Source organism: Schistocerca americana, chromosome 3 (genome assembly GCF_021461395.2).
Source record: "Schistocerca americana isolate TAMUIC-IGC-003095 chromosome 3, iqSchAmer2.1, whole genome shotgun sequence".
Taxonomy (NCBI): domain Eukaryota; kingdom Metazoa; phylum Arthropoda; class Insecta; order Orthoptera; family Acrididae; genus Schistocerca; species Schistocerca americana.
In genome coordinates, this window is record NC_060121.1 from 905,219,786 (window position 1) to 905,243,405 (window position 23,620).

The following is a 23,620-nucleotide window of genomic DNA, read 5'->3' on the forward strand; positions in this document are numbered from 1 at the left end:
TCTTGTTTTACTTTTATTGATGATCATCTTATAATCTCCTTTTGATACACTATCTTCCATGTCATTTGCTGTGTCCGATAGAATTACAAATTCTTTGGCAATCCTCGATTTCTATTTCTTCTCCCTAAACTTTAAATCCTTCCAAATATTTATTGGTATCCTTTACTCCTTGCTTGTGGTACGAATTGAATAGCCTCAGGGATAGGCTGCAGCTAGAGAGGACGCTAATGGAATGCGCAGACCGAGTGAGAAAATCACTGTTCTGTACATGACGTCACCATCAGAGCATGTGGACTGTTCTGTGCATGACGTCACCCTCAGAGCATGTGGCTCTAGCAGAGTGAGAGCTACTGTTTCAGTGGAAGAAGGTGGAAGCTTGGATCGTGTGCGTGTGCGTGTGCGCGGGTGCGTGCGTGCGTGTGCGCGTCACCATCAGAGCATGTGGCTCTAGCAGAGTGAGAGCTACTGTTTCAGTGGAAGAAGGTGGAAGCTTGGATTGTGTGTGTGTGTGTGTGTGTGTGTGTGTGTGTGTGTGTGTGTGTGTATGTGCGTGTGTGTATGTGCGTGTGCGTGTGCGTGTGTGCGTGTGCGTGCGCGCGCGCATGTGTTTTGATGAAATGAACGTTGATGGAAGTGTCATTTGAAGAAGTGGAGGATTGTGTTGTAGGCCCAAGCAGTAACATTCTTGTTGTTATGGTTCATGAACCTTGTTCGGGATGGAAGCAGCTGATATTTTATGACTTTGACATTTAGATGACAGTGGTGCTGCAAAACTTAATTGTTTCCTCATTTCATAATATAGGTGATAGTATTGTCGCAGTAATTTCTGATCTGGGGTTGAAAAATTGATACAGGACTCAGTGAAAAAATGTTGGCATTTTCAGATGTCACTCACTTATACAAATTACTTCTCAACCACTTTCTTTATGACAGCATAAGGTCTTGAAAGGAGGATATAAGATGAACATCAACAAAAGCAAAATGAAGATAATGGAATGTAGTCGATTTAAGTCGGGTGATGCTGAGGGAATTAGATTAGGAAATGAGACACTTAAAGTAGTAATGGAGTTTTGCTATTTGGGGAGCAAAATAACTGATGATGGTCGAAGTAGAGAGGATATAAAATGTAGACTGGCAATGGCAAGGAAAGCGTTTCTGAAGAAGAGAAATTTGTTAACATCGAGTATAGATTTAAGTGTCAGGAAGTCATTTCTGAAAGCATTTGTATGGAGTGTAGCCATGTATGGAAGTGAAACATGGACGATAAATAGTTTGGACAAGAAGAGAATAGCAGCATTCGAAATATGGTGCTACAGAAGAATGCTGAAGATTAGATGGGTAGATCACGTAACTAATGAGGAAGTATTGAATAGGATTGGGGAGAAGAGAAGTTTGTGGCACAACTTGACCAGAAGACGGGATCGGTTGGTAGGACATGTTCTGAGGCATCAAGGGATCACCAATTTAGTATTGGAGGGCAGCGTGGAGGGTAAAAATCGTAGAGGGAGACCAAGAGATGAATACACTAAGCAGATTCAGAAGGATGTAGATTGCAGTAGGTACTGGGAGATGAAGAAGCTTGCACAGGATAGAGTAGCATGGAGAGCTGCATCAAACCAGTCTCAGGACTGAAGACCACAACAAAAACAACAAGGTTTTCTGATGGTAAAGTAATTACAAAAGCACCAATCAAGAAACTACTATCATTAGATAATGCAGAAATTAAAATGTTACCCAAACTGCCACAGTTTTACCTCAGTGTTGGGAAGGTAGAGAGCGCCAACATTTACCTCTAGCCTTGAAACTGTTTCCAAATACAACTGCTCAGGCAATTTGTTATCTGTTACCGGGAGAAAATGAAACAGCAGACTTCTTTCAATTTGTTAATAACTCTTTTGACATTCTGAATTCTTGTAAATGGTCGGCAAAAAGACAATGGCCAGTGCTTTTGAAACTAACGAGCAGCTTCAGAAAACCACCCTCAACAAAATGTATTCTTGTTGTGAAAAAATGCAGGTAGGAAACAGAAACCAACTACTGCCTTTCCAAAAATGACTGTGAACATCAGTTATTTCTTTATTTGGCCTTCAGTCTAACCTTCTGTCATCGCCATTAAGTGTGCTTATGGCTGAACCAGGATTGCCTCGAAAATTTGTTTTCTCAGGTTGAAGGTGTTGGTCAGTTTTATCAACACCCTCCTCTGAAAGAAGTGAAACATTTCCTGTGTTTGTTGCTTCTGGGAAAGAATGCCCGTGACATTCCACTGTTGAGCACTTTATCTGTGAGACTGGAAGATGACCATCAATTCTTGTCATCGAGTTCACTTTCTGGAATTCTGCCTGATATGTCTGAAGCAATGACCATGCTAGAGGGGGAAGCAGAGATACAGAACATAAGGTTTGGCTGTGAGACTGCTGCGTTGTCTGCTGTGACAGATGATGTTCAGTGCTCAGCAGGAGGATTCAGATATCTGTCAAGTTATATTCCACATCATGCTGCAAAATTTGAGAACACACAGGGGACATCATCGAATAAATTACTTTGCCCTCCTCCAATCCCTTTCAGGATGTGGATGGATAGAATTTCTGTTAGGAGGAGATTTGTTAGTGCTGTGTAACAAGTGGATGCAACAGATCTCAGAATTTGAGCTTGTTTTCAACAAGGCTAACAGAACTGATGCTGTCAAAAGAGAAAAATATTTCTAAGAGATTAACCAACATGATTTTGCAGAAATATCCTTACATAACACCAGAGATAATTAAAATATCCTTACACACCCTAATTGTTACAGTCTCCTCCGTCCTTTCCATTTTTTTTCCATCCTTTAATGAAGGTAACTCAAGTTACAATATAAGTATGTCCATCCCTCCAGCCCTCCCTCCTTCCCTCTCTTTTTAAAGTTATTGCACGCTATTCTTATGGTTTTAGGCCATACTGTGGGAAACGATAATCTCAAATTCTCAATAAATTCCTTTTTTTGGTCTAAATGATGATACCTTTTTGTCTTTACCAGAGTTCACAGTGTTTCTTGTAGCATTACTTGATGTCTAATATTGTGTTTATATGTTATTGAGTAATGCTGTAAATGTATTTATTTACAGCTTATAGGGTGTCTATCAGTGCTACTCAGAGCCCAAGATGCTGCAGTGTGGACATATTCTTCAACATTGCAAGTTCTTGATTCTATCCTCACTTTCACAACTCATTCAAAACCAAAGGTATAAATAAATATATATGTTATGAATACTTTGTATGTAGAAACTGAAAAATGAGCTGAAATGAAGTTGAAAGTGTAATTAATGGCTATACTCTAAAGCTTTTTAATATATTTTAAGTATTTTAATTTTTATATAATTTGTGGTAGCAACATTTCCTTTTTTCTCCATTTTTAGAAATTTTTTGTATCAGTGTGAAAATTTAGTTCTTTGTGAATGACCAACAGAAATATGTTTCATCAGGTCAGCTGGTAATAAATTGATTCCCTTAAAAATAAGTAACTTGCACAGCTATAGATTCCTTGTTCTGGAAGAGGACTCATATTTTCAGTATTAATTTGTGAAATGTAATTTATCACAGATAAGCTTTTTTTTTTTAATCCCTCGAGCCTATGTTTAATGTGTGCCAACTATAAATAACATTGTTTTGTACCATTTATTTTATTTATTTACACGTCAAATTCTGTAGGACTAAATCTCCAAGGTCATGGAACATGTCGGTACATGAAACTACAACATAAGAGTAATAGCAGATAAAAATAAAATGTTTATGAACCGGAAAACAGTCAATCCATAAGTTTAAGTAAACACAATCCACATTGCAACAAGAATCAGCTTAATTTTTCAAGGAACTTCTTGACAGAATAGAAGGAGTGACCCATGAGGGAACTCCTCAGTTTCGATTTGAAAGTGCATGGATTACTGCTAAGAGTTTTGAATTCAAGTGGTAGCTTATTGAAAATGGATGCAGCAGTATACTGCACACCTTTCTGCACAAGAGTTAAGGACGTCCGATCCACATGCAGGTTTGATTTCTGCTGAGTATTAACTGAGTGCAAACTCCATATTCTTGGGAATAAACTAATATTGATAACAAGAAATGACAGTAAGGAATATATATATTGAAAGACCAATCTCAAAATACCCAGACTCACGAACAGGGGTCAACAAGAGGTTCGTGAACTTTCACCATTTACTGCCTGAGCTGCCCGTTTCTGAGCCAAAAATATCTTTTTAGAATGGGATCAGTTACCCCAAAATATAATACCATACGACATAAGCTACTGAAAATAAGCAAAAGAGACCAATTTTTGTGTCCAACAGTCACTCACTTCAGATATCATTCGAATAGTAAAAATGATAACATTAAGTCTTTGAACAAGATCCTGAATGTGGGCTTTCCATGACAGTTTACTAGCTAGCTGAACACCTAGAAATTTGAACTGTTCAATTTCACTAATCATATGCCCATTCTGTGAAATTAAAATATCATGTTTTGTTGAATTGTGTGTTAGAAACTGTAAAAACTGAGTCTTACTGTGATTTAGTCTTAGTTTATTTTCTACAAGCCATGAACTTAGGTCATGAAGTGCACTATTTGAAGCCAAGCCAATGCTGCACACGACATGCCCTACTACCAAGCTAGTGTCATCAGCAAACAGAAATACTTTATAGTTATCCATAATACAAGCGGAATATCATTTATCTTAATAAGGAACAGGAGTTGCCCCAACACTGACCCCTGGGGCACCCCCCACTTGACTGTACCCTAGTCAGACCCCACATCATAGCCATTCTCAACATTGTGAATAATGACCTTTTGCTGTCTGTTGCTGAAGTAAGAGGTGAACCAACTGTGAGTTATTCACATAGTTGTTTTACAGTTGTAAGCCTGCTTTTATTCCTTCACTATTCCTTCAGCTAACACAGTGATAAGCAGTGTTGCTATACGCCAAAGTGAGCAAGCAGTAATATAAAATAAATACGGAGCCAGCTGAGAAAAAATATACGATCTGTGCAAGAAAATGACCCAGATTCCGAGATGGCAGCACAACCCCCTAATGAGGCAATTGTCTATGAGATAATTAGTAATTGAATAAGAATCTGATGCAACTGCAATTTTTAATGCTCTGAGTGGGTCTTTACTGTGCGGTAACACTTGAACGTGACAGCGGAGTGATAAAATGAAAGTTTATTTTATTATCATTTAATGAAACAGCAATTTAGCGTATATAATATAATTTTATTTTATTGTTGTTTAAAGAAACTAAGATTAAACTGTGATTTTGAATGTGTAGGTTTACCTTGGTAACATAAAGACAACTATCTTTAGATGTGTGTAAAGCACACTATGAGCCCACTAGGTTATGAAAATCAGTGCACCTGCTTGAGGATTAACTATCTTAAATTTATTGTGCCATATTCCAATTTGAGAAGAAGAAGACATTATGGTGTACACTTCTCTCTGATATAGTGTACACACTTCAAGAAATATATAAGTTCAATTCTTTAATTTTTTGCCCAACATGTGGAACATGATGGTGTAGTATCTGCAACTGTAATAATTATTTGGAATCAAATAACAGCACCAGTTGCACTTCTCTTTTTAATCATCATGGCAAGTTTGAGCTGCCAAGGCCATTTTCCAGTGCTTACAAGTCCAGACCAATATTGTGGGAGTACACAGACTGACTCTGTGTATGTTTTCATGATGCTAGGCAGGTAACCACTGAAAAATGGCCTTGGTAGCTGAAACTGGTCATCATGTTTGAAACTAAAAGAGCTACTGTTGCTGTTACTTGATCATAAGATTAAAATTGTATTAACTTTGTCGGATTATTCCAATAGGTATTAAAAATTATATCTGATCATTTTATTGGTGGTGTGTGGCAGATTAAATATATTTAATACTTGGGATGTAAGTTGGGTTGATAAAAAATCTCACCAAGCAGCTGCAGGAGATGATGCATGTAAAAATTGTGGAAATGTGCAAGCTTTCGGAGCCAGTGGCTCCTTCTTCTGGCAGAGTTTGAAGTTGAGGGAAGAAGGGTGAAGGAAAAGGACTGGCAAGATTTAGGAAATGGTGGGAGAGTCCCCAACAAACAGTCTTTCCTTCTCATTCCATCAGAATCAGGTAAATCTCCCTTGATCTGGGGTTTTGGGCAACTTTTATGTAACATTTCCTTTTTCCTAAACCTCACTAGCTGTCTTGTACAGTGGTCAAAATGTAACATATTGCCAAAAATTTGATACTGAATATTGTGATCCAGAAATGTGTTTTAATGTCGACACACTGGTTTGTTTGTAATGTAAGAGCAGCAGAATCAGTTCACATTTCCACTGGGGAGGGGGCAATATATACAGCTTGTGACAACCTTGTCACCTGTAAACATTGCAGTACTCGTGCTAGTTGTCATTACAAGAGTTGCGTTGCTTCACAATGGTTCGGACAACAATAAAATACGATCAGAGGCTCTTATAGTCACTCAAACATAGCAGGGAATGATACAGGTGGACATTGCAGCGAATGTCGCTGTGAGGCAAAGTGATGTCTCTAGAATCTGGCACAAGTTTCTAGCAATAGGATCAGTTGAGGATTGTTACATAGGTGGTTTGTCCATTTAGTCTTTGTATCAACCTGGGAAATGTCAGACACTGACGTAAGTGATCACAGAATAGAAATTCTTATATCTCTACGTAAATTGTCTTGCTTCATTGCATTAAAGTTATGCAAAATATTTTAAATTACTGTGCCTGTGGGACATTAGGCAAGGAGTTCCATTTTTTAAGGAAACATTTATGTGTGAGGAAAGGAAGCTGCTGTAGTAATATGGTTATGATGGCATCAGGTAAAATCCTCATGCCAGCAAAACTGTACTGAAGCAACTTCTGAAGACTGTGGACAAAGACAGATTCTATTTTCAGTTTTTATTAGGTTGGTGCATAAGTACATAACATTTTTATTTTTCAGGCTGGTATTCTGGTTGTTACAGTTTTATGGATCAAGAGTCATTTTTTATTTGTAGTTCACTGTTGCTATTTGAGTTTACATGTTGTCATTTTGTCATTTGAAGATAGTGAGTGGAGCTGTGTAAACTAGAAAATGAAGTGCAACGTGAAGGAATCTGAATATTTCTGACATATTCTTTGTTTTGAGCTTAGTTGAGGATGGCAACAGTGCAGGCAGCCAGAAACATTGGTGCCATGTATGGGGATAAGCCTGTTGGACAGAGCACTGCAAGAAAATGTTTTTCTCATTCTAAACAGGATTGTTTTGACGTTAGTGACTCTCCATGTTCAAGAAGACCTTCCCGGTTTGATGAAGATTGTTTAAACACATTAGTACAGAATGATCAATGTCAGTGCACTCATTCCACTATTGTGCAACATTTGCAAGCAATGGGGAAGGTTCAAAAATTGAGTGTATGCTCTAAGCCAAAACCACAAAAATCGATGGGTGGTTACATGTGCATCTCTGCTTGTTTGTCATAATTTGGCTCTTGAACAACACCGACCATTCCGAACTTGTATCATTACTAGTGGCAAGAAATGGTGTCTTTATGCTAACATAAGGAAAAGAAAGGAATGATTTAGCCTAAACAAAGCAGCAACTCCCTGTACAAAGACCTGCGTGCATCCACAAAATATATGTTGTGTGTCTGGTGGAATATTGATAGTGCTGTGTACCATGTATTGTTTCCCCGAGGTGTAACAATCACCACTGACATTTATTACCAGCAACTGAGATGAGATGTCTTGCAGACACAATCCAAGAACAACATCCAAGAAGACTGCATGAAGTGGTGCTACTCCGCGATAACATCTGCTAGACTGGCAAACACTATATAGGAATTCGGTTGGGAAGTCATTCTTTACCCAACTTATTCACCTGATATAACACCCTCAGAGTTTCAGCTTTTCTGCTCTCTATTGAACAACATTCAAGAAACTTCCATTCTGCATGAAAATATGCTCTGAACATGGCTCGCCTCAAAACCATGTGACTTCTACAGTTGCAGAATTGAAAAGTTACCCCAGCATTGACAGACTTTCGTAAATAGTGAAGGAGAAAGTCTCTGTTATGTGAATTTGTTGTGTTTATTAAACTTACAGAATATTGCTATGAACTTGTCCACCAACCCAATACATTGACTTACTATAAAAACTAAAACCAGAAAAAATGATGGTTCATAAACCAAAAAATTTGAAGATAGTTAATATTTTGTAAGATCTGTTGGTGAAATGATGCCTATGAGGATGTCAGACTGCCAATCTGAATATGTGTGTTTCAGTCCATAGGTAACCCTAGGATTTACCATGCAGTTTCCATAACTTTTAATGTGTGACAATATTTTGGTCTATTTAGGGAAAATTTGGTCTACACATTTAGGTAAATGTCCCTCTATAATTTGCTCAGTGGTTTGTTCAACTGTTTCCTTCCTTCCTTGCTTCCATAATTGGCTGGGCAAGCCACACCTTCACCAGTGGGACCATATCTATGTAAAGCTGTTTGATGATCATATCAGCTTTTAGTATTGACTCTAGCTTTGTTTTTGCATATTATTAACAAATAAAACAAAGCAGATCTATGCTGTATGTTTGCTTGTGAAAATCTTTTCAGACTTGCAGAAACCAATTAAGTCAGAAAGCAGTAAAGAGCATGCTTTCAAATTTTATGATCTTTATTATAATGCACCGATTTCTTCCCCAGAAAATCTTGTAAGTCAAATATGGAATCCCAATAAAGAGACAATGCAAAAGAATTACTAACGAATTTGGCACCAGATTGCTGTTTTGACCTTTGGATGAACTGTCTTGAAATACTTGTGTTCGTACTTAAATATATATTTGTTTGTGGTAAACAGTCAACTTATTAATAAATATTTATAGCAATAGCAAATAGTGCAGGCACTAAGTTCTACTTAATGTCCAGTGTAATTGCTTACATACATGAGTTGTATCTCTGAAACCATAGCTACTGGTATTTTGATGATTATTGTAGCAATAGACTAATATCAGACTTGTCTTCTGTACCACACATTTATTGGTAAGTAGTGGTTATTGTTTCTTGACAATATCTGCATGTCTGTTGTAGGTTCGCAAGGCAGCACAACATGCTGTCTGTGCAATACTGAGAGGTAGCAGCATAATGCTGGATGGAGCCCCTACTCCACCACCAGCTCATCACCCTGCAGCAAAGCATGTTGCCAAGTTCTGCAACACACAGATGGAGACAAGTGGTTCTCTCGGAGGCTCCACGACAACACTACATGTTCTTAATCTCCTCAAGGATATAATTTTTGCATTTCCGAAGGCTCAGGTCAAGGTTAGAGACTCGAATTGCTATTGAATTTCACCTGGTTTTGTTTTTCTTATTACCATGTGTGTGCATATAACATATCGTCATCATTTTATTCCCGTTCTCTTGTCATTGTGCCAGATGTCTCCAGTATTGCAGTTGATGTCAATATAAACTAGGTGGCAATGGTTGACTCCACTTGGAAGACAAATCAGCAAAACTTTAGGATTAAACATTTGCTTCATGTATTGTAACCTGCCTTTCTGCCATTTGTGTATTTTTGTGACATTCTCATGTAAATTGAATCATTCTAAGGCATTACTATAATAAGGCAATACTATAATTGTTAGCTTATATAGATCACCAGGTGGAGATGTAAATAAATTTTTCAAAAGATTTGAGCTGCTTATGAGGAAAATACTAAAATCTAAAATTAAACTAAACATCTGTGGCGATTTCAACATTGAAATGGCCAGCAGTGATGAACATGTTACTAAAACATTTTTTAATATCTTAAGATCACTAAATTTACAATGTACAAATTACACACCAACACAGGATAATGCATGCTTAGATAATATTATAGTAAATTTTTCTAGAGAGATGTATGACGTCAGACTTGCCAGTGGAGCCCTAACTGATCATGAACCACTTATTTTAACATTCTGCTGTGATCAGTTGCCTAAATCAGACAAATCAGTCAGAATCAAGTCTAATACCACATGGGTAAGAGGACAGAAAGATGAATATATTAATTTATTTATTGACAGATTATCTGATGCTAACTGGGACTTTGTGTATAACACACAACCTGAGAAGGGTGCTGGTGAAATGGTGTTTAACAACTTCCTGAAAATACTCAGAGTTATGGTACTCCTGCTCACCATTAATCAAAAGTAGCCCTGAGCATAAACAGAAAAATAAACAGCTAAAATGGTATACAGATGAGCTAGCTCTCACTAGGAAGTAGATGCTCAGACTGTACAGAATATATAAAAATTCTTGTAAACAAGGACTTGAGCTAGATAATACTTCTTATAGAGCTTATCTAAAACGTAAAAAAATCTACAAAGACAAATTGTCCTTGGCCAAAAAACGGGCATATGAACATTACATTGAAAGTGCTCCCAACAAATGTAAGGCAGCATGGGATATCTTCAACCAATATAATTCACAAACCCATACACAAGATGCAAAGCTGGTCCCAGAAGAAGTAAATAATTACTTCCTAACCTCAGAGAGTGATCTGAAAAACAAAATCAAGCAAAATGGCACTTGTGCACTAGATTATCGTGGTGCTGTGACCCATAGGAGGTATACTTTCCACTGGAATGTTGTCACCCCAGAGGATATTGTAAAAGCTGTGGCAAGGTTCACCAACTCCAAAAGTATAGACTGTTATTGGTTTTCTAACTATGTAATGAAAAAAATAATGCACCTTATCTGTCAACCTCTTTCTTTCATTTTTAATGTGTGTTTAGAATCTGGAATTTTCCCAGATGCACCCAAAACTGCTAAAGTGATACCAGTCTTTAAAAAGGGAGATAAGCATCTGCCCCAAAACTTTCGACCAGTTTCTATTGTCCCAATTTTCTCTAAAGTTTTTGAGAATCTAATGTACAGTCAACTAAATAACTATATAAAAACAAAGATGAGGTGACTTACCGAACAAAAGCGCTGGCAGGTCGATAGACACACAAACAAACACAAACATACACACAAAATTCAAGCTTTCACAACAAACTGTTGCCTCATCAGGAAAGAGGGAAGGAGAGGGGAAGACGAAAGGGAGTGGGTTTTAAGGGAGAGGGTAAGGAGTCATTCCAATCCCGGGAGCGGAAAGACTTACCTTAGGGGGAAAAAAGGACAGGTATACACTCGTACACACGCACATATCCATCCACACATACAGACACAAGCAGACATATTTAAAGAATATGTCTGCTTGTGTCTGTATGTGTGGATGGATATGTGCGTGTGTACGAGTGTATACCTGTCATTTTTTCCCCCTAAGGTAAGTCTTTCCGCTCCCGGGATTGGAATGACTCCTTACCCTCTCCCTTAAAACCCACTTCCTTTCGTCTTCCCCTCTCCTTCCCTCTTTCCTGGTGAGGCAACAGTTTGTTGTGAAAGCTTGAATTTTGTGTGTATGTTTGTGTTTGTTTGTGTGTCTATCGACCTGCCAGCGCTTTTGTTCGGTAAGTCACCTCATCTTTGTTTTTATATAAATTTTTCCCACGTGGAATGTTTCCTTCCATTATATTGATACAACTAAATAACTATTTTGAAAAGCATGATCTCCTCTCCAACAGACAGTTTGCATATCAATATGGTAAAAGTAGCTCTACTGCTGTCACTGAAGTTGTTAACCAGGTGTTAACTGCATTCGAAAATAAGTATCTAGTATCAGTTGTACTGTGTGATCTTAGAAAAGCCTTCGACTGCATACCATCTAACAACCTACTTGCAAAACTGGAAATTTATGGCATACACAAACCATCTTTAGATGTAATGGAATCATACTTAAGTAACAGGAGACAGTTTGTATCAATTAAAAATAGATGCTCCTCGCTGAAGGAAGTTCGGACTGTAGAGCCTCTGGGCTCGGTCCTAGGTCCTTTTCTGTTCATCATTGCAATTAATGACTTACCTTACCATGTAGGAGCAAATTCAGTTGTGTGTTATGCAGATGACACAACATTGCTCAATACACACCATGACACAACAGAACTGCATCAGACAACACAGGAAAAACTAGACCTAGTAATGAATTGGTTTTCTTCTAATGAACTCCTATGTAATCCTGATAAAACACATAAACTAATTCTGGGTTTAACAACAGCTGTTGAAAGCAAATCAGTAAAATTGTTAGGATTCCACATTGATTCAAAATTAAACTGGGAGGAACACATTAGCCATGTCTGCAAGAGAATAGCAAGAGTGTGTTATCTCATCTGGAGACTGACACATGTAGTCACTGATGAGTATCTAAAGGTGGTATGTTTTGGCCTGTTCCAGTCACACATTTCCTACGGCATATTTTTATGGGGACATTCTTGCTTTGTCAGTGAAATTCTGAAAATTCAAAAAAAAGTAATCAGAATAATGAGCAAAGTTAAGCTCAAGGAACACTGCTGCCCCCTCTTTATCAAGCACATGATATTAACTGTTGTGAATCTATACATTTACACAGTGCTGCTTTATGTCAAAAGCAACTTAAATGAGTTCGAGACCAGAGAGAACGTACATCCTCACAACACCAGCAGTAAACTGGACATCGACATACCAATACACAGATTCACAAAGAATGCAAACTCACACAAAATAATGAGTTTAAAACTCCAATAAACTTCCAGCTTCTGCTTGGTCACTGACCAGTAATATTTTCAAACGTAAGGTTTATGACTGGTTACTCAAATACCCTTTCTTAGATATTTCAAAGAGGAATTCGAAGTTGAACATCTCAGTTACGTAATTATTTTGATTCACTAGAGCACAACACACTTGCAGTATATACTTTTCGTGTGTGTGTGTGTGTGTGTGTGTGTGTGTGTGTGTGTGTGTGTGTGTGTGTGTGTGTGTTCAAAACCTCCCAAAAATGTATTCTATTTCTCAGATGGGTCTACTGTGCAATACAAAAAAAAAAGGACTACTTAAACCTCTGTTTCCATGAGAACGATTTTGAAGTGGAAGCAGATGGCCCTTTTTTGCCACAGCACATGGCAAAGGGGCTTGTGACAGTGTTGGAGCATATGTAAAGAGACTGGCAGCTCGCACCGGTTTGCAAAGACCCATTGAAAACAAAGTATAAACCCCATTGCAACTTTTTGAATGGGCAGTAGAAAACATTAACAATGTAGAGTTCATATTAAGCTGAAGACGTTTCTTGAAAAATCACTTTGAACAAGCATTGTTTATCGAAGGAACACATCAGTACTGTTGGTACACACTAGTGAAATCAAGGAATCGACACAGTAAAACTTCTGCTCACACACATTTATTTTCACAACGTCCATTTACAGTGAAGAAGTCGTATATCCGCTGCAGAGGGCAGCACAACCTACAGTATAAACACAACAACAGATGGCATAAGAGTCTTTATTCCCCGACACCCTCCCCACCCTGGTCCATCTCGGGAGGGATGACCAGCTGGACTGGTCGCCAGATCTTCATGCCATCTGGCTGGCAGAGGACGATGCACCATGTTTTATTGTCTCTGCTGTGCCACATTTCTTCCACCACAGCCCTCTTCCACAAGTGCCATGGTTTGCTGTCTTCTTGGAGCAGAACAACCTCTCCAATTCTCAGCTTCCTTTGTGAAAGGTATCCCTTCACCTCATGGTATTGTCTTGGCAGCAGGAGGTATTCGGTCTTCCACCTACGCCAAATGTTCTCATTGACCTTTTGTCTGTCGGAACTCCTCAGCAAGGTCACTTCTAGTTGCTGGCTCTGGCCCAAATGGAATTGTTACTAATTTTCCACTGTTTAGAAAGTGGGCTGGCGTCAATACAGTATCGCTCTTTCCTTGAGTGATGGGTCGTGATGCTGATCAAGGTGGTGTTCAAATGTGGGGGCGACCAAGAACTTTCCTCAGGCAGCACTTGACGGAGCATATCATGTGCTCCCACCAGCCTCCTCACCAAGCCACACATGGTGGTATGAATTTCCAAGTGATTTCATGGTGGGCACAGTAGAGCTGTATGTCAGTATGATGCATGGTTTTGGAAAGCTCTGACAGTCTGAGTTGGCTGCATGGAATGTTGTAGCATTGTCCAAGTAGACAGTGACTGGTAGGCTCTTACGTCCTGCAAAGTTTTGCATGGCCATCAAAAATCTGTCAGTGGACATATCAGTGGCAAGTTCAATGTGAATGGCCCGTCTTGTGACACATGTGAATAAGATGAATAGGACTTCTTTGTTTGGTGTCCAGATTTGGGATATAATGGTCCAGCAAAATCGATGAATGTTACTGCAAATGATCTCGAAGGCTGAACTCTGTCTAGTGGTAGTGGAGCCACCACCTCTTCATACCGGCGACTGTATTTATGGTAGGCAAGAGTGAAGAACTCTCCAAACAGCTTGTCATCCTCACAGAATCCAAAATTCTTCTCACAGTTTCCCTAACATAATCCGCTCACCGAGATGATGCAGTCTTTCATGTGTGTGTGTGTGTGTGTGTGTGTGTGTGTGTGTGTGTGTGATGAGAAGCTCAGTGAAATTGTGACGTCCATCCAATATAATTGGATGCTTCTCTCAGTGTGATAACGCAGCATGTTGCAGCCTACCACCATGTCGAAGGATGCCATCATATATAAAGGGATAGTATCAAGTGATCTTTGATTCCTTGGGCAATTGCCCTTCCTTATGCTGTGCAGACAGTTCAGCAGTGAATAGTTTCTCACGAACTCTTATGATCCAGTAGGTGCATGCATTTTGTAATTCCAAAGCACTGAAACTGCCAGAGATTCTATTTTTATTTCTTGTTGTGCTGATAAATCGAAATACAAAGGCAGATACATGCAGTACTCGCCAATATGAACTAAACCCTGCTGTGTCTAGTAGTGCTTCAGTGGTGATCGGGGTGATATTTGCTCTCATTTTGGCTCGTGGCATTGACAGAAGTGGGGCTGGGATGTCCAGTGGCCAGAACTGCTTGTCTTCTGAAAGTCATGGTGGGCCACACCACCAGATATCAAGAGTGACTACCAATTTGCTTGTAATTCCCACGTGAGATGATCTGCAGGATTTTGGCTTCCCAGGCAGTGCCTCCATTGGCTCTGTGTGGTGTGTGTCAATATCTCTGTCACTCAATTACAAATAAAGGTTTTCCATTTGTTTCAGGGTGTATATGACCCGGGACAACTGGGAGATCCGGGAAAAACCCGGGAATTTTTTCATCCGGGGGAAAACCGGGAAAAACCTGAGAAGTTTTTAAAATTGCCAGAATTTTTGATTGTTTTAGTTTTCAGTTAAATTTTTGTAATTTTGACTGGTAAGAACTGATACTCTACCAAAGGATATTACTGTATCCCCGTACTGCAGAATAATACATCAAAAACATAAACAAAAGAAAAAAACGAAAATAACTTAAATTGCAGAGGAAATGCGCCATTTACAACAAGGACACACAGTGCTCATACAAGCGTCTGCCAACAGCAAAATGTGTCAAAGGCTTTAGGAAGACTATGCAATTCTTCATAACAAAAAATTGCCTCTGATGAGTGTGAAGTCACTACTGTTTACATTAGATTCGTTTTAGCAGTTACGAACGGGCTCATGCGCAAGCGCAGTTGAGTCACATTTGAGTAGTAGGTTCTCCTGCTTATGGCTACAGGAATGTGGCTGTTGGCTGTGCAAGCAGTCACAGCAAGCAGCTAGATGCTACCGGGAAAAGGGGGTGCCAAATTCATATTCTTGTGGGGGGAAAAAAACTTATTTCAGAAAGCACCCAGCATCCAGCGCACGTTCGTATATTGATTATTCATATGATTTTGAAATGCATCCCTGTAGGTTTTTGAATATTTTTGAACACATTTTAAGTTGATTTCTGAATGAATCATAAGTTGATTTTTGAATGCATGCATAGTGTACGTAATGTCTCTGTCAGGAGAATCCTCGTGGCATCTAGAAATAAAGTTTAAGAGGACGGGGCTATACAAGCTGAGAGGAGTAAAGCTGAATGGATGAACGCCAATCGCTGTCTGATTATGTGGTTAATTGGGCTTGCAAGTGTTCAGCGTTGCTATAATTACTAGTGAAATCCATAGAGTCAGACTACCAGAGTGGAAATAAACGACTAACAGGAATAACAGGTGAGAGAGATTACATATTATCTTCTCGGTGTATCCAAGAAAATGAAACTTTGACAGAAAATTTTTGGCCAGATCGCTACACTAGTAAGAACCAGTTGTACAGTCCCCGGCTAGAAGACGCTTAAGTTATATTCTGGAAGTAACGCAGAAAATGTGTTGTATGAATATATAACAATGCCTAACCAGAGAATAATCACGGGATAACTAAACCTGTGATTCTGACAGGGTTTGTGAAGTTAATCGGCGAACAAATTTTGACAATGGCGGGAATAGCTACAGAATTCTTGATGACAAGATTGTGTGTTAGAATGAGGAAGGAGAAGAAATGGGGACATCACACAAATTGTGGAAGAATAAGACGATTCCAAATTTATATAAAAATTTTGTAATACTACTTTTTTATCTCGTGCTTGAGAAACTGGTGCATATGAATGAAATGTGAAACTATTTCCTAACATAAATCTTATTGCTAGTAGTAGGCCTTATAGGCATCTGATGATATTGGTACTTCGTGAATTATATTATGTCGTGTTATAAAAATGACCATTTGTGCCAAAACAGTCACGTTTATTTGGTGTGTGTTACAAAATTTCTGCAATATTAGAAAGGCCTATTTTGTTTTTTCTAGTAGACAGTGACAAAATAGATGTAATCAGATCGAGAAACCACACTAATCTTGGGTATTATTTGTATTAACAGCTTTTTCAGTATTAGGTAACGACATTTCGATTTTTCATGTAGCAAAACGTTTGACGAACTTTGATGAGGTAATAGATTCTTTTGCAGAAAGGAAAGCAAGAAGAAATAGATGTGGTGCAAGAAGAAAGCTGTAGCAAAATTAGTTTAATAAGTCACGGCTGCAAAATACTAACGCGAATTCTTTACAGACAAATGGAAAAACTTGTAGAAGCTGACCTCAGGGAAGAATAATTTGGATTCTGTAGAAATGTTGGAATGCGTGAGGCAATAGTGACCCGACGACTTACCTTAGAAGCTAGATTAAGAAAAGGCAAACCTACGTTTCTAGCATTTGTAGACTTAGAGAAAGCTTTGGACAATGTTGACTGGAATACTCTCTTTCAAATTCGGAAGGTGGCAGGGGTAAAATACAGGGAGCAAAAGGCTATTTACAATTTGTACAGAAACCAGGTGGCAGTTACGAGTCGAGGGACATGAAACGGAAGCAGTGGTTGGGAAGGGAGTGAGACAGGGTTGTAGCCTCTCCCCGATGTTATTCAATCTGTATATTGAGCAAGCAGTAAAGGAAACAAAAGAAAAATTCGGAGTAGGAACTAAAATCCATGGAGAAGAAATAAAAACTTTGAGGTTCGCCGATGACATTGTAATTCTGTCAGAGGCAGCAAAGAACCTGGAAGAGCAGCTGAACGGAATGGACAGTGTCTTGAAAGGAGGATATAAGATGAACATAAAAAAAAGCAAAATGAGGATAATGGAATGTAGTCGAATTAAGTCAAGCGATGCTGAGGGAATTAGATTAGGAAATGAGACACTTAAAGTAGTAAATGAGTAGCAGTCTATCCTTTTCAGTTGCTGTTATTCCATCCTGGACTTTCCATTGTGTGATACTTACTGTTAACATCTTTTGGGTAATAATATGGAATTTTTGTTTTTGGCCATCACAGTATCAAAGGATACGTAAAGCACTAAAACAGGCTTATAGATAAGTAAAAAAACTGTGCACTTGCACTTAAATCATACAATTTCGTTGTAATACGGAGTATTTCATCTTTTTCCGTTTCTCACCATACCAGCAGCATAACTTGCTTGCCAAATATTTCCTTTTAGAGTGTCTTGCTGCAACACTACATGAATTTCAGGATGTCATCTGATGTAATGTCCATCAGGTGGTGTTAACTATTTCACATATATTGATATTACCTTGACAGATAAAAAAATACCAGACGAGATTCGTTTCTAGGCTACCATAACGGAAATACAAAACACAGCATTTAAAATTATAGAAATCACCTAGTTAGTTTGTTGCAGCATTAATGGCCTTCTTAATTTATGTGATTAGGTTGAGTTTGAAGTGAATAGAATGATGTAAATTTAGAACTGGTAAGCCAGTAAACAGTTTTTGAAGAATACTCAGCTACATTTTCATAATAGTGTAAAAAGTCTTACTTGTGCAGTTCCCTGTAATGTTTTATTTTGATAGAATAGATGTGGTGCTTGTTGAATGGTATCATTGTTTCTTCAGGCCCCTGGAAATGTCACTCCATGTACAACATATGTCTCCTTTATTCTGCAACCACATCCATTTTTTATTTGTTTGTTATAGTTTTTTATGCTCTATTATTGGTAATACCTAAAATTATTATTATTATTATTAACAACTATTCAAAAACTGTTACAGACGGTGTGTGAGACTGTCCTGAAAATAATGACACTTGGAGATACTCGTATAATTTCTTGTGGGCTGCAAGCTTTGCATGGTCTTTTCATCTCCCGTCCATCATCTAAAACACTACCTGGAGAGCTCAACGCACAACTGGTCGCAGCACTGTTTGACTATCAACCTGCTGCCAGCGATACAAGTCCTACTCTCGCTTGGTTGTTAGTCATGCAGGAAGCGCACATAAATTTGGCAAAGTGAGTGCTCTTTTTCAGATTGATGTGTGATGTTTAATATTTTGCTTCCAGGTTAGATTATCTGTGTGGTTAAATGTAATTGTTATCTGTGTATTCTTCCTATTTTTCTTTTCTGTGGTATGAATCAGTAAAGCATTCTGCAAGTGTATATTCTCTGTTTGAACTCTCAGGTCTTTAAATAAGTCTGTAATGAAATTTTTGTCAGTGTGTTCCCTGGAGCTGACTCAGCTGACAGTCTATTGATCCAGTAGTTATGTCCATATATTTTTCTGTTGCTGGGATTACTGTACCAGGTCAGCCTTCGGAAATGTTCTTCATAGTGAGAGCCATAACTTCCAGTTTCCATTGTTTCCTCTTTCAGTTCCTAACTACATATAACCCCTTCTACAATTGTGGTATTAGGTCCTCTAGGAGAAAAGATAATTTTCCTGAGATTTGCATACACCATTATCACATGACCTTTTCTCACAGGGGTACCATCTAGTCCTGTAATATCATGACCAAATATTTTGGATTTATGAACTGGATAGATAATCCTTGCCAGGCTGAAGCTATAAGTTGAGTTTTCCATGTGTATGGGTGAGTAATGTCTGGCAAACAGTTTTAATCTGTCAGCCGAGTTACATTAATAATGATGAAATATTGTACATACCACTTACAATAAATTTTCTCTGTAATTAACACTTCCTGTGTTCTTTTCACTTATAACTTTTGGTAAATAATGTGGGAGAAAGATGATAACTCATCAAATAGTAGAGGCCTTGTGTCATCAACCGTCACATAAACAATGAATCCTTTTTTGAGCTGCAATACACAAACATCTGTACAGCTACAGCGAGCATTGTTGTGTGTGTGGGTGTGTGCACTGTTGACCAAAAAAAGAAGTTGTCTGAAAGCTACTGAGTTTTCAGTCTAGTTTATGTGCTTGTCAACAAATCAGTGCAAATGAGAGTTGGGTTTGCTCCTAAGTTATTTACATTCTACCAGGACTTCCCATTACAATATTTCAGCAACTTAAAATTGTGTACAGTATCAAGGCAGTAACTTTCCAAGTAGATCATAGCGTAAAACCAACTTTTCCTTTGAGTAATTTTTGTTAGTGCCTGTCAGACACTGCGAATCTTTGTTGATAATTGTGCATAACCTGTTATAGAAGTTGCTTAAAACCTGTCTGTTCTTCAGGGTGGACATAAATTTGTGCCTGGCGAATGTGCCTCGGTTTTTCTCAGTAGCCATACAGATGTGGTCATCTGAACGACCAGAAGTCAGAGCAGGCACTACACATGCTATGGAGGCATTGGCACAGGAGTGTTTCACAGACCACTCTGCAGCCAGTGATGTGCGAGATGTAGCTTTGGCAAAGGCAGTAAGCTGTGCACAGGCAGGCTTGAGTTACCAATATCATGATTCTTGGCCACATGTCATGCATCTTCTTGGAATTCTGTATGAGGTATTATATCTTAGTTTTTTCTGTTTTTATACATTTGTTTTACTTATTTAAAATGTCTCATTTTAATGTTAATGAGTTGTATATTGAGTTGTTCAAATTTAGAAGAGCAACTGTGTTCTGCCAATCAATGAAGTATGTTGTTAATGTTGCAATAATAATACAAATAATAATAGTACTAGTAGTGGTGGTTGCAGGGGTGGTGGTGGTGGTGGTGGTGGTGGTGGTGGTGGTGGTAATAGTAATAACAATAATAATAATAAATGTACATTTGAATGAAGTAGAAATTTTTACAATAGTGATTTTAAACAATGGAAAATCCAGGATGAAATAATGACAATATTATGAAAAGGGCAGTTGCTATTCACCATGCAGCAGAGATGCTGAGTTGAAGATAGGCACAACAAAAAGACTGTCAAACAAAGCTTTCGGCCAAACAAGCCTTCATCAGAATTATATATACACACACACACACACACACACACACACACACACACACACACACACACACACAGTCTCTGGCTGCCAAGATCAGACTGCAAGCAGCAGTGCATTATGGGACGTTATGGGAAAAGCAAACTGGGTGATGAGGGTAAGGAGTAGTCTGGGGTGGGGTGGGGAGGGATTAGCAGGGTAGGAGTGGGGGTGGTAAAGTGCTGCTTGTGGGAACATACAGGGGCGAGGTGTGAAGGTGGTAGGGCAGCTAGGTGCGGTGAGGAGGTTAAATGGATTGGTGTGGGGGGGGGGGGGAGGGGGGTCAGAAAAGGGGAGAAGTAAAAAGGCTGTGGGTGCATCGGAGGGTGTGTAGTGCTGGAATGGGAACAGGAAAGGGATAGGTGGATAAAAGACAATGACTGATGAACATTGAGGGCAGGAGGGTTATGGAAACATAGGATATATTGTAGGGCGAGTTCCCACCTGTGCAGAAGAGCCAGCGTGGCCCTGATTAGGGAGAGGAGCCGATGTATTCAAAGCTGACATGATGAGGCATCAAGAGAACTCTTCTCACTTGACTTACAGCAGGCCTGGACACTCTCCCCCGACTCGTGGGAGTGAATGGATGCAGTTAGCTGGTCTCAAGCCAACAGAGAATGGCAATCGACCACCTGCAGACAAACTGCTAAAGACAACCACCTTGCAACCAAACCACTGCAAGAAGACCCTCAGAGAGTGAAAAGGAAGATCATTGAGGTTCTCCAGCACACATTTCCAGATAAGAAGATGGTGAAGAAACTTCTTCCACAAGCAGCTGCACCTCCTAGACCTTACTTACTATGTAAGTCTACAAGGAATGAATGCCTCTCCGCCCAATTGTGAGTGACATTGGAGCACCAACATAAGACTTCTCAAAACACCTGACATTGAAGCTCACCCCATTTGTATGCAGCACCAAATAAGAAGTTAGGCGCCTTTCATCCAGCAACTGCAGAACTTCTGATTGAGCCAAGAAGACCTCATCATGAGCTTTGGCATTGTATCCCTTTTTACTAGGGTACTTCTAAGAGACTTGCTAAGGCTCATAGGAGAAAAGTTTGGACCAGTGCTAACAAAACAGCTAGATTTTGTGCTTATGTTAACCTACTTTCTGTTCGATGGGAACTACTACAAAGAAACAGATAGAGTAATGGTGGGCTGCCCACTATCACCAGTAGTGGCTCGTATGTTTGTGGAGGCTTCTGAAGAAGCAACCCTGGAGTTGGCAGTGTACAACCCCTCTTGCTTTCTTCGATACGTAGACGATACATTTTTAATCTGGTTGCTTGGGCGACATCACCTGCAAGACTTTCTGCAGTACCTGAACTTGCTGCACCAGAATATCAAGTTCATGATGAAGGCAAAAAGAGAACAGCCAGCTTCCATTTCTGGATATGCTGGTCAGGTGAGGACCAGATGCAACACTTGGACACGGTGCCTACTGTAAACCAACACAAACAGATTTGTACCTGCATGCTTCCAGCTATCATGCTCCTTCACAGCAAGAATGTGCTGTAAGCACACTGGTACACAGAACAAGAAAGATCTCAGACGTTGACATCTTAGCTGCTGAACTGCAGCACTTACAGGCCGTGTTTTCCCACAAACAATTACAACAAACACCAGATAAAACCTGCCTTAAGATAGAAGGAACTGAGAGTGCAGTCTACCACTGATGAAGACAAACTGTCTGTGATAGCAGTTATACCATGCTTTGGGAATACATCAGAAAAGATTGGCAGATTGATCTGAAAACACAATGTCAAGTGCGTGAGTGCGTGTTTCACTCTCCACTCAAGATAAAATCCTTATTAGGATCAGTCAAGGATGACTTAGGACTCCGTAAAACTGGGATTTTATCATATCCCTTGCCGTTTGGGAAAATATATGTAGGACAGACCATCCGGATTGTAAGAGGAGAGATGCAGTGAGCATAAACGCCACACAGAAGACGTACAGCTGACAAAGTCCGCCATGGCAGAGAACTGCATCTTCCATGGACATGGCATGAACTGCAATGGCACAAAGGTGTTGCAGCAATCAAATACCTTCTGGGATTGTATTCTCAAAGAGGCAGTGGAGATATTACTGCACGAAGAGCTACTAGGAAAGTACAGCAGCATTCAGTTAAGAAAGGCCTAGGATCCAGCCTGGAGTATGATCAAATCACATTGGATGTCTATATGGAAATCCGTTCCCATCAGGACCTTTGGAGAAGAAGCATTGTAACCATGGTGACTGAGAGCTACATGCGGCTGTGACTACAGAAGGAGTGAGGTCATGATCTGTAGCGGGGAGCCCTTTGCTTCCTCAACCACCAGCCATGCACCATGCGGAGGCTGCTTTGGGGGGTTGGGGGGGGGGGGGGGGTGTAAAGACTATATAGAGTCGGCAGCCATCAGAGATCAATTACACTCCAGGAACTATAGAAGATGTCAAGAAGTCGGCTTGCCAAAATATCACACTTTTTGGATGATGCCTGCCGGACAAATACCAAAAAGATATTCAAAAATTCATTTAGGTCTGGTTTTTCTCCCCTGCACCCCTCCCACCTTTTAAAATGGTTGCTGAAAATCAGTTGTGTCATTATTTATTGTTTTATACACAATGTGTAATGGAAAATAATTCCTATCATCAAGTGTGTTTTCTTGCTGTAAATGGGATTTTTAAGTGTGAAGTTTGCTGGTTGTGAGCTGCTGAATTGTTGTGATGTATTTTCTGTAAATAGAAATGCAAATAAATTACTGGTACTGGTGATATGTCTTATTGACACTGGCAGATGTGACTGTAATTGTACTTTGGTAATTCTGAAGTGCCTTGGTGTGGGGTAAGAAGCAGATTTGAGTTTCAGCATGAGAGAGGTGGTCCCATGACAGTCTTGTTGCCATATGTGGCAGAGCTTGAGAGAATCTTTCGCATGCCCAACAACAGATGTGACACCAGAGTGTAAACTACAAGCTTGCTAATATGGTGTTGCGTT

At 39.3% G+C, this 23,620-nt stretch overlaps 1 protein-coding gene across 1 annotated transcript in view; it reads left to right on the forward strand.

Annotated features, from left to right (window-relative positions):
* Positions 1-23,620, forward strand: part of LOC124605409 (RRP12-like protein) — a 135,678-nt gene that overhangs the window by 36,548 nt on the left and 75,510 nt on the right. The window contains exons 5-8 of the mRNA XM_047137060.1: positions 3,102-3,218; positions 9,091-9,321; positions 18,484-18,719; positions 19,902-20,169. Coding sequence (XP_046993016.1) covers positions 3,102-3,218; positions 9,091-9,321; positions 18,484-18,719; positions 19,902-20,169 — 852 coding nt within the window. The remainder of the gene's footprint in view (positions 1-3,101; positions 3,219-9,090; positions 9,322-18,483; positions 18,720-19,901; positions 20,170-23,620) is intronic.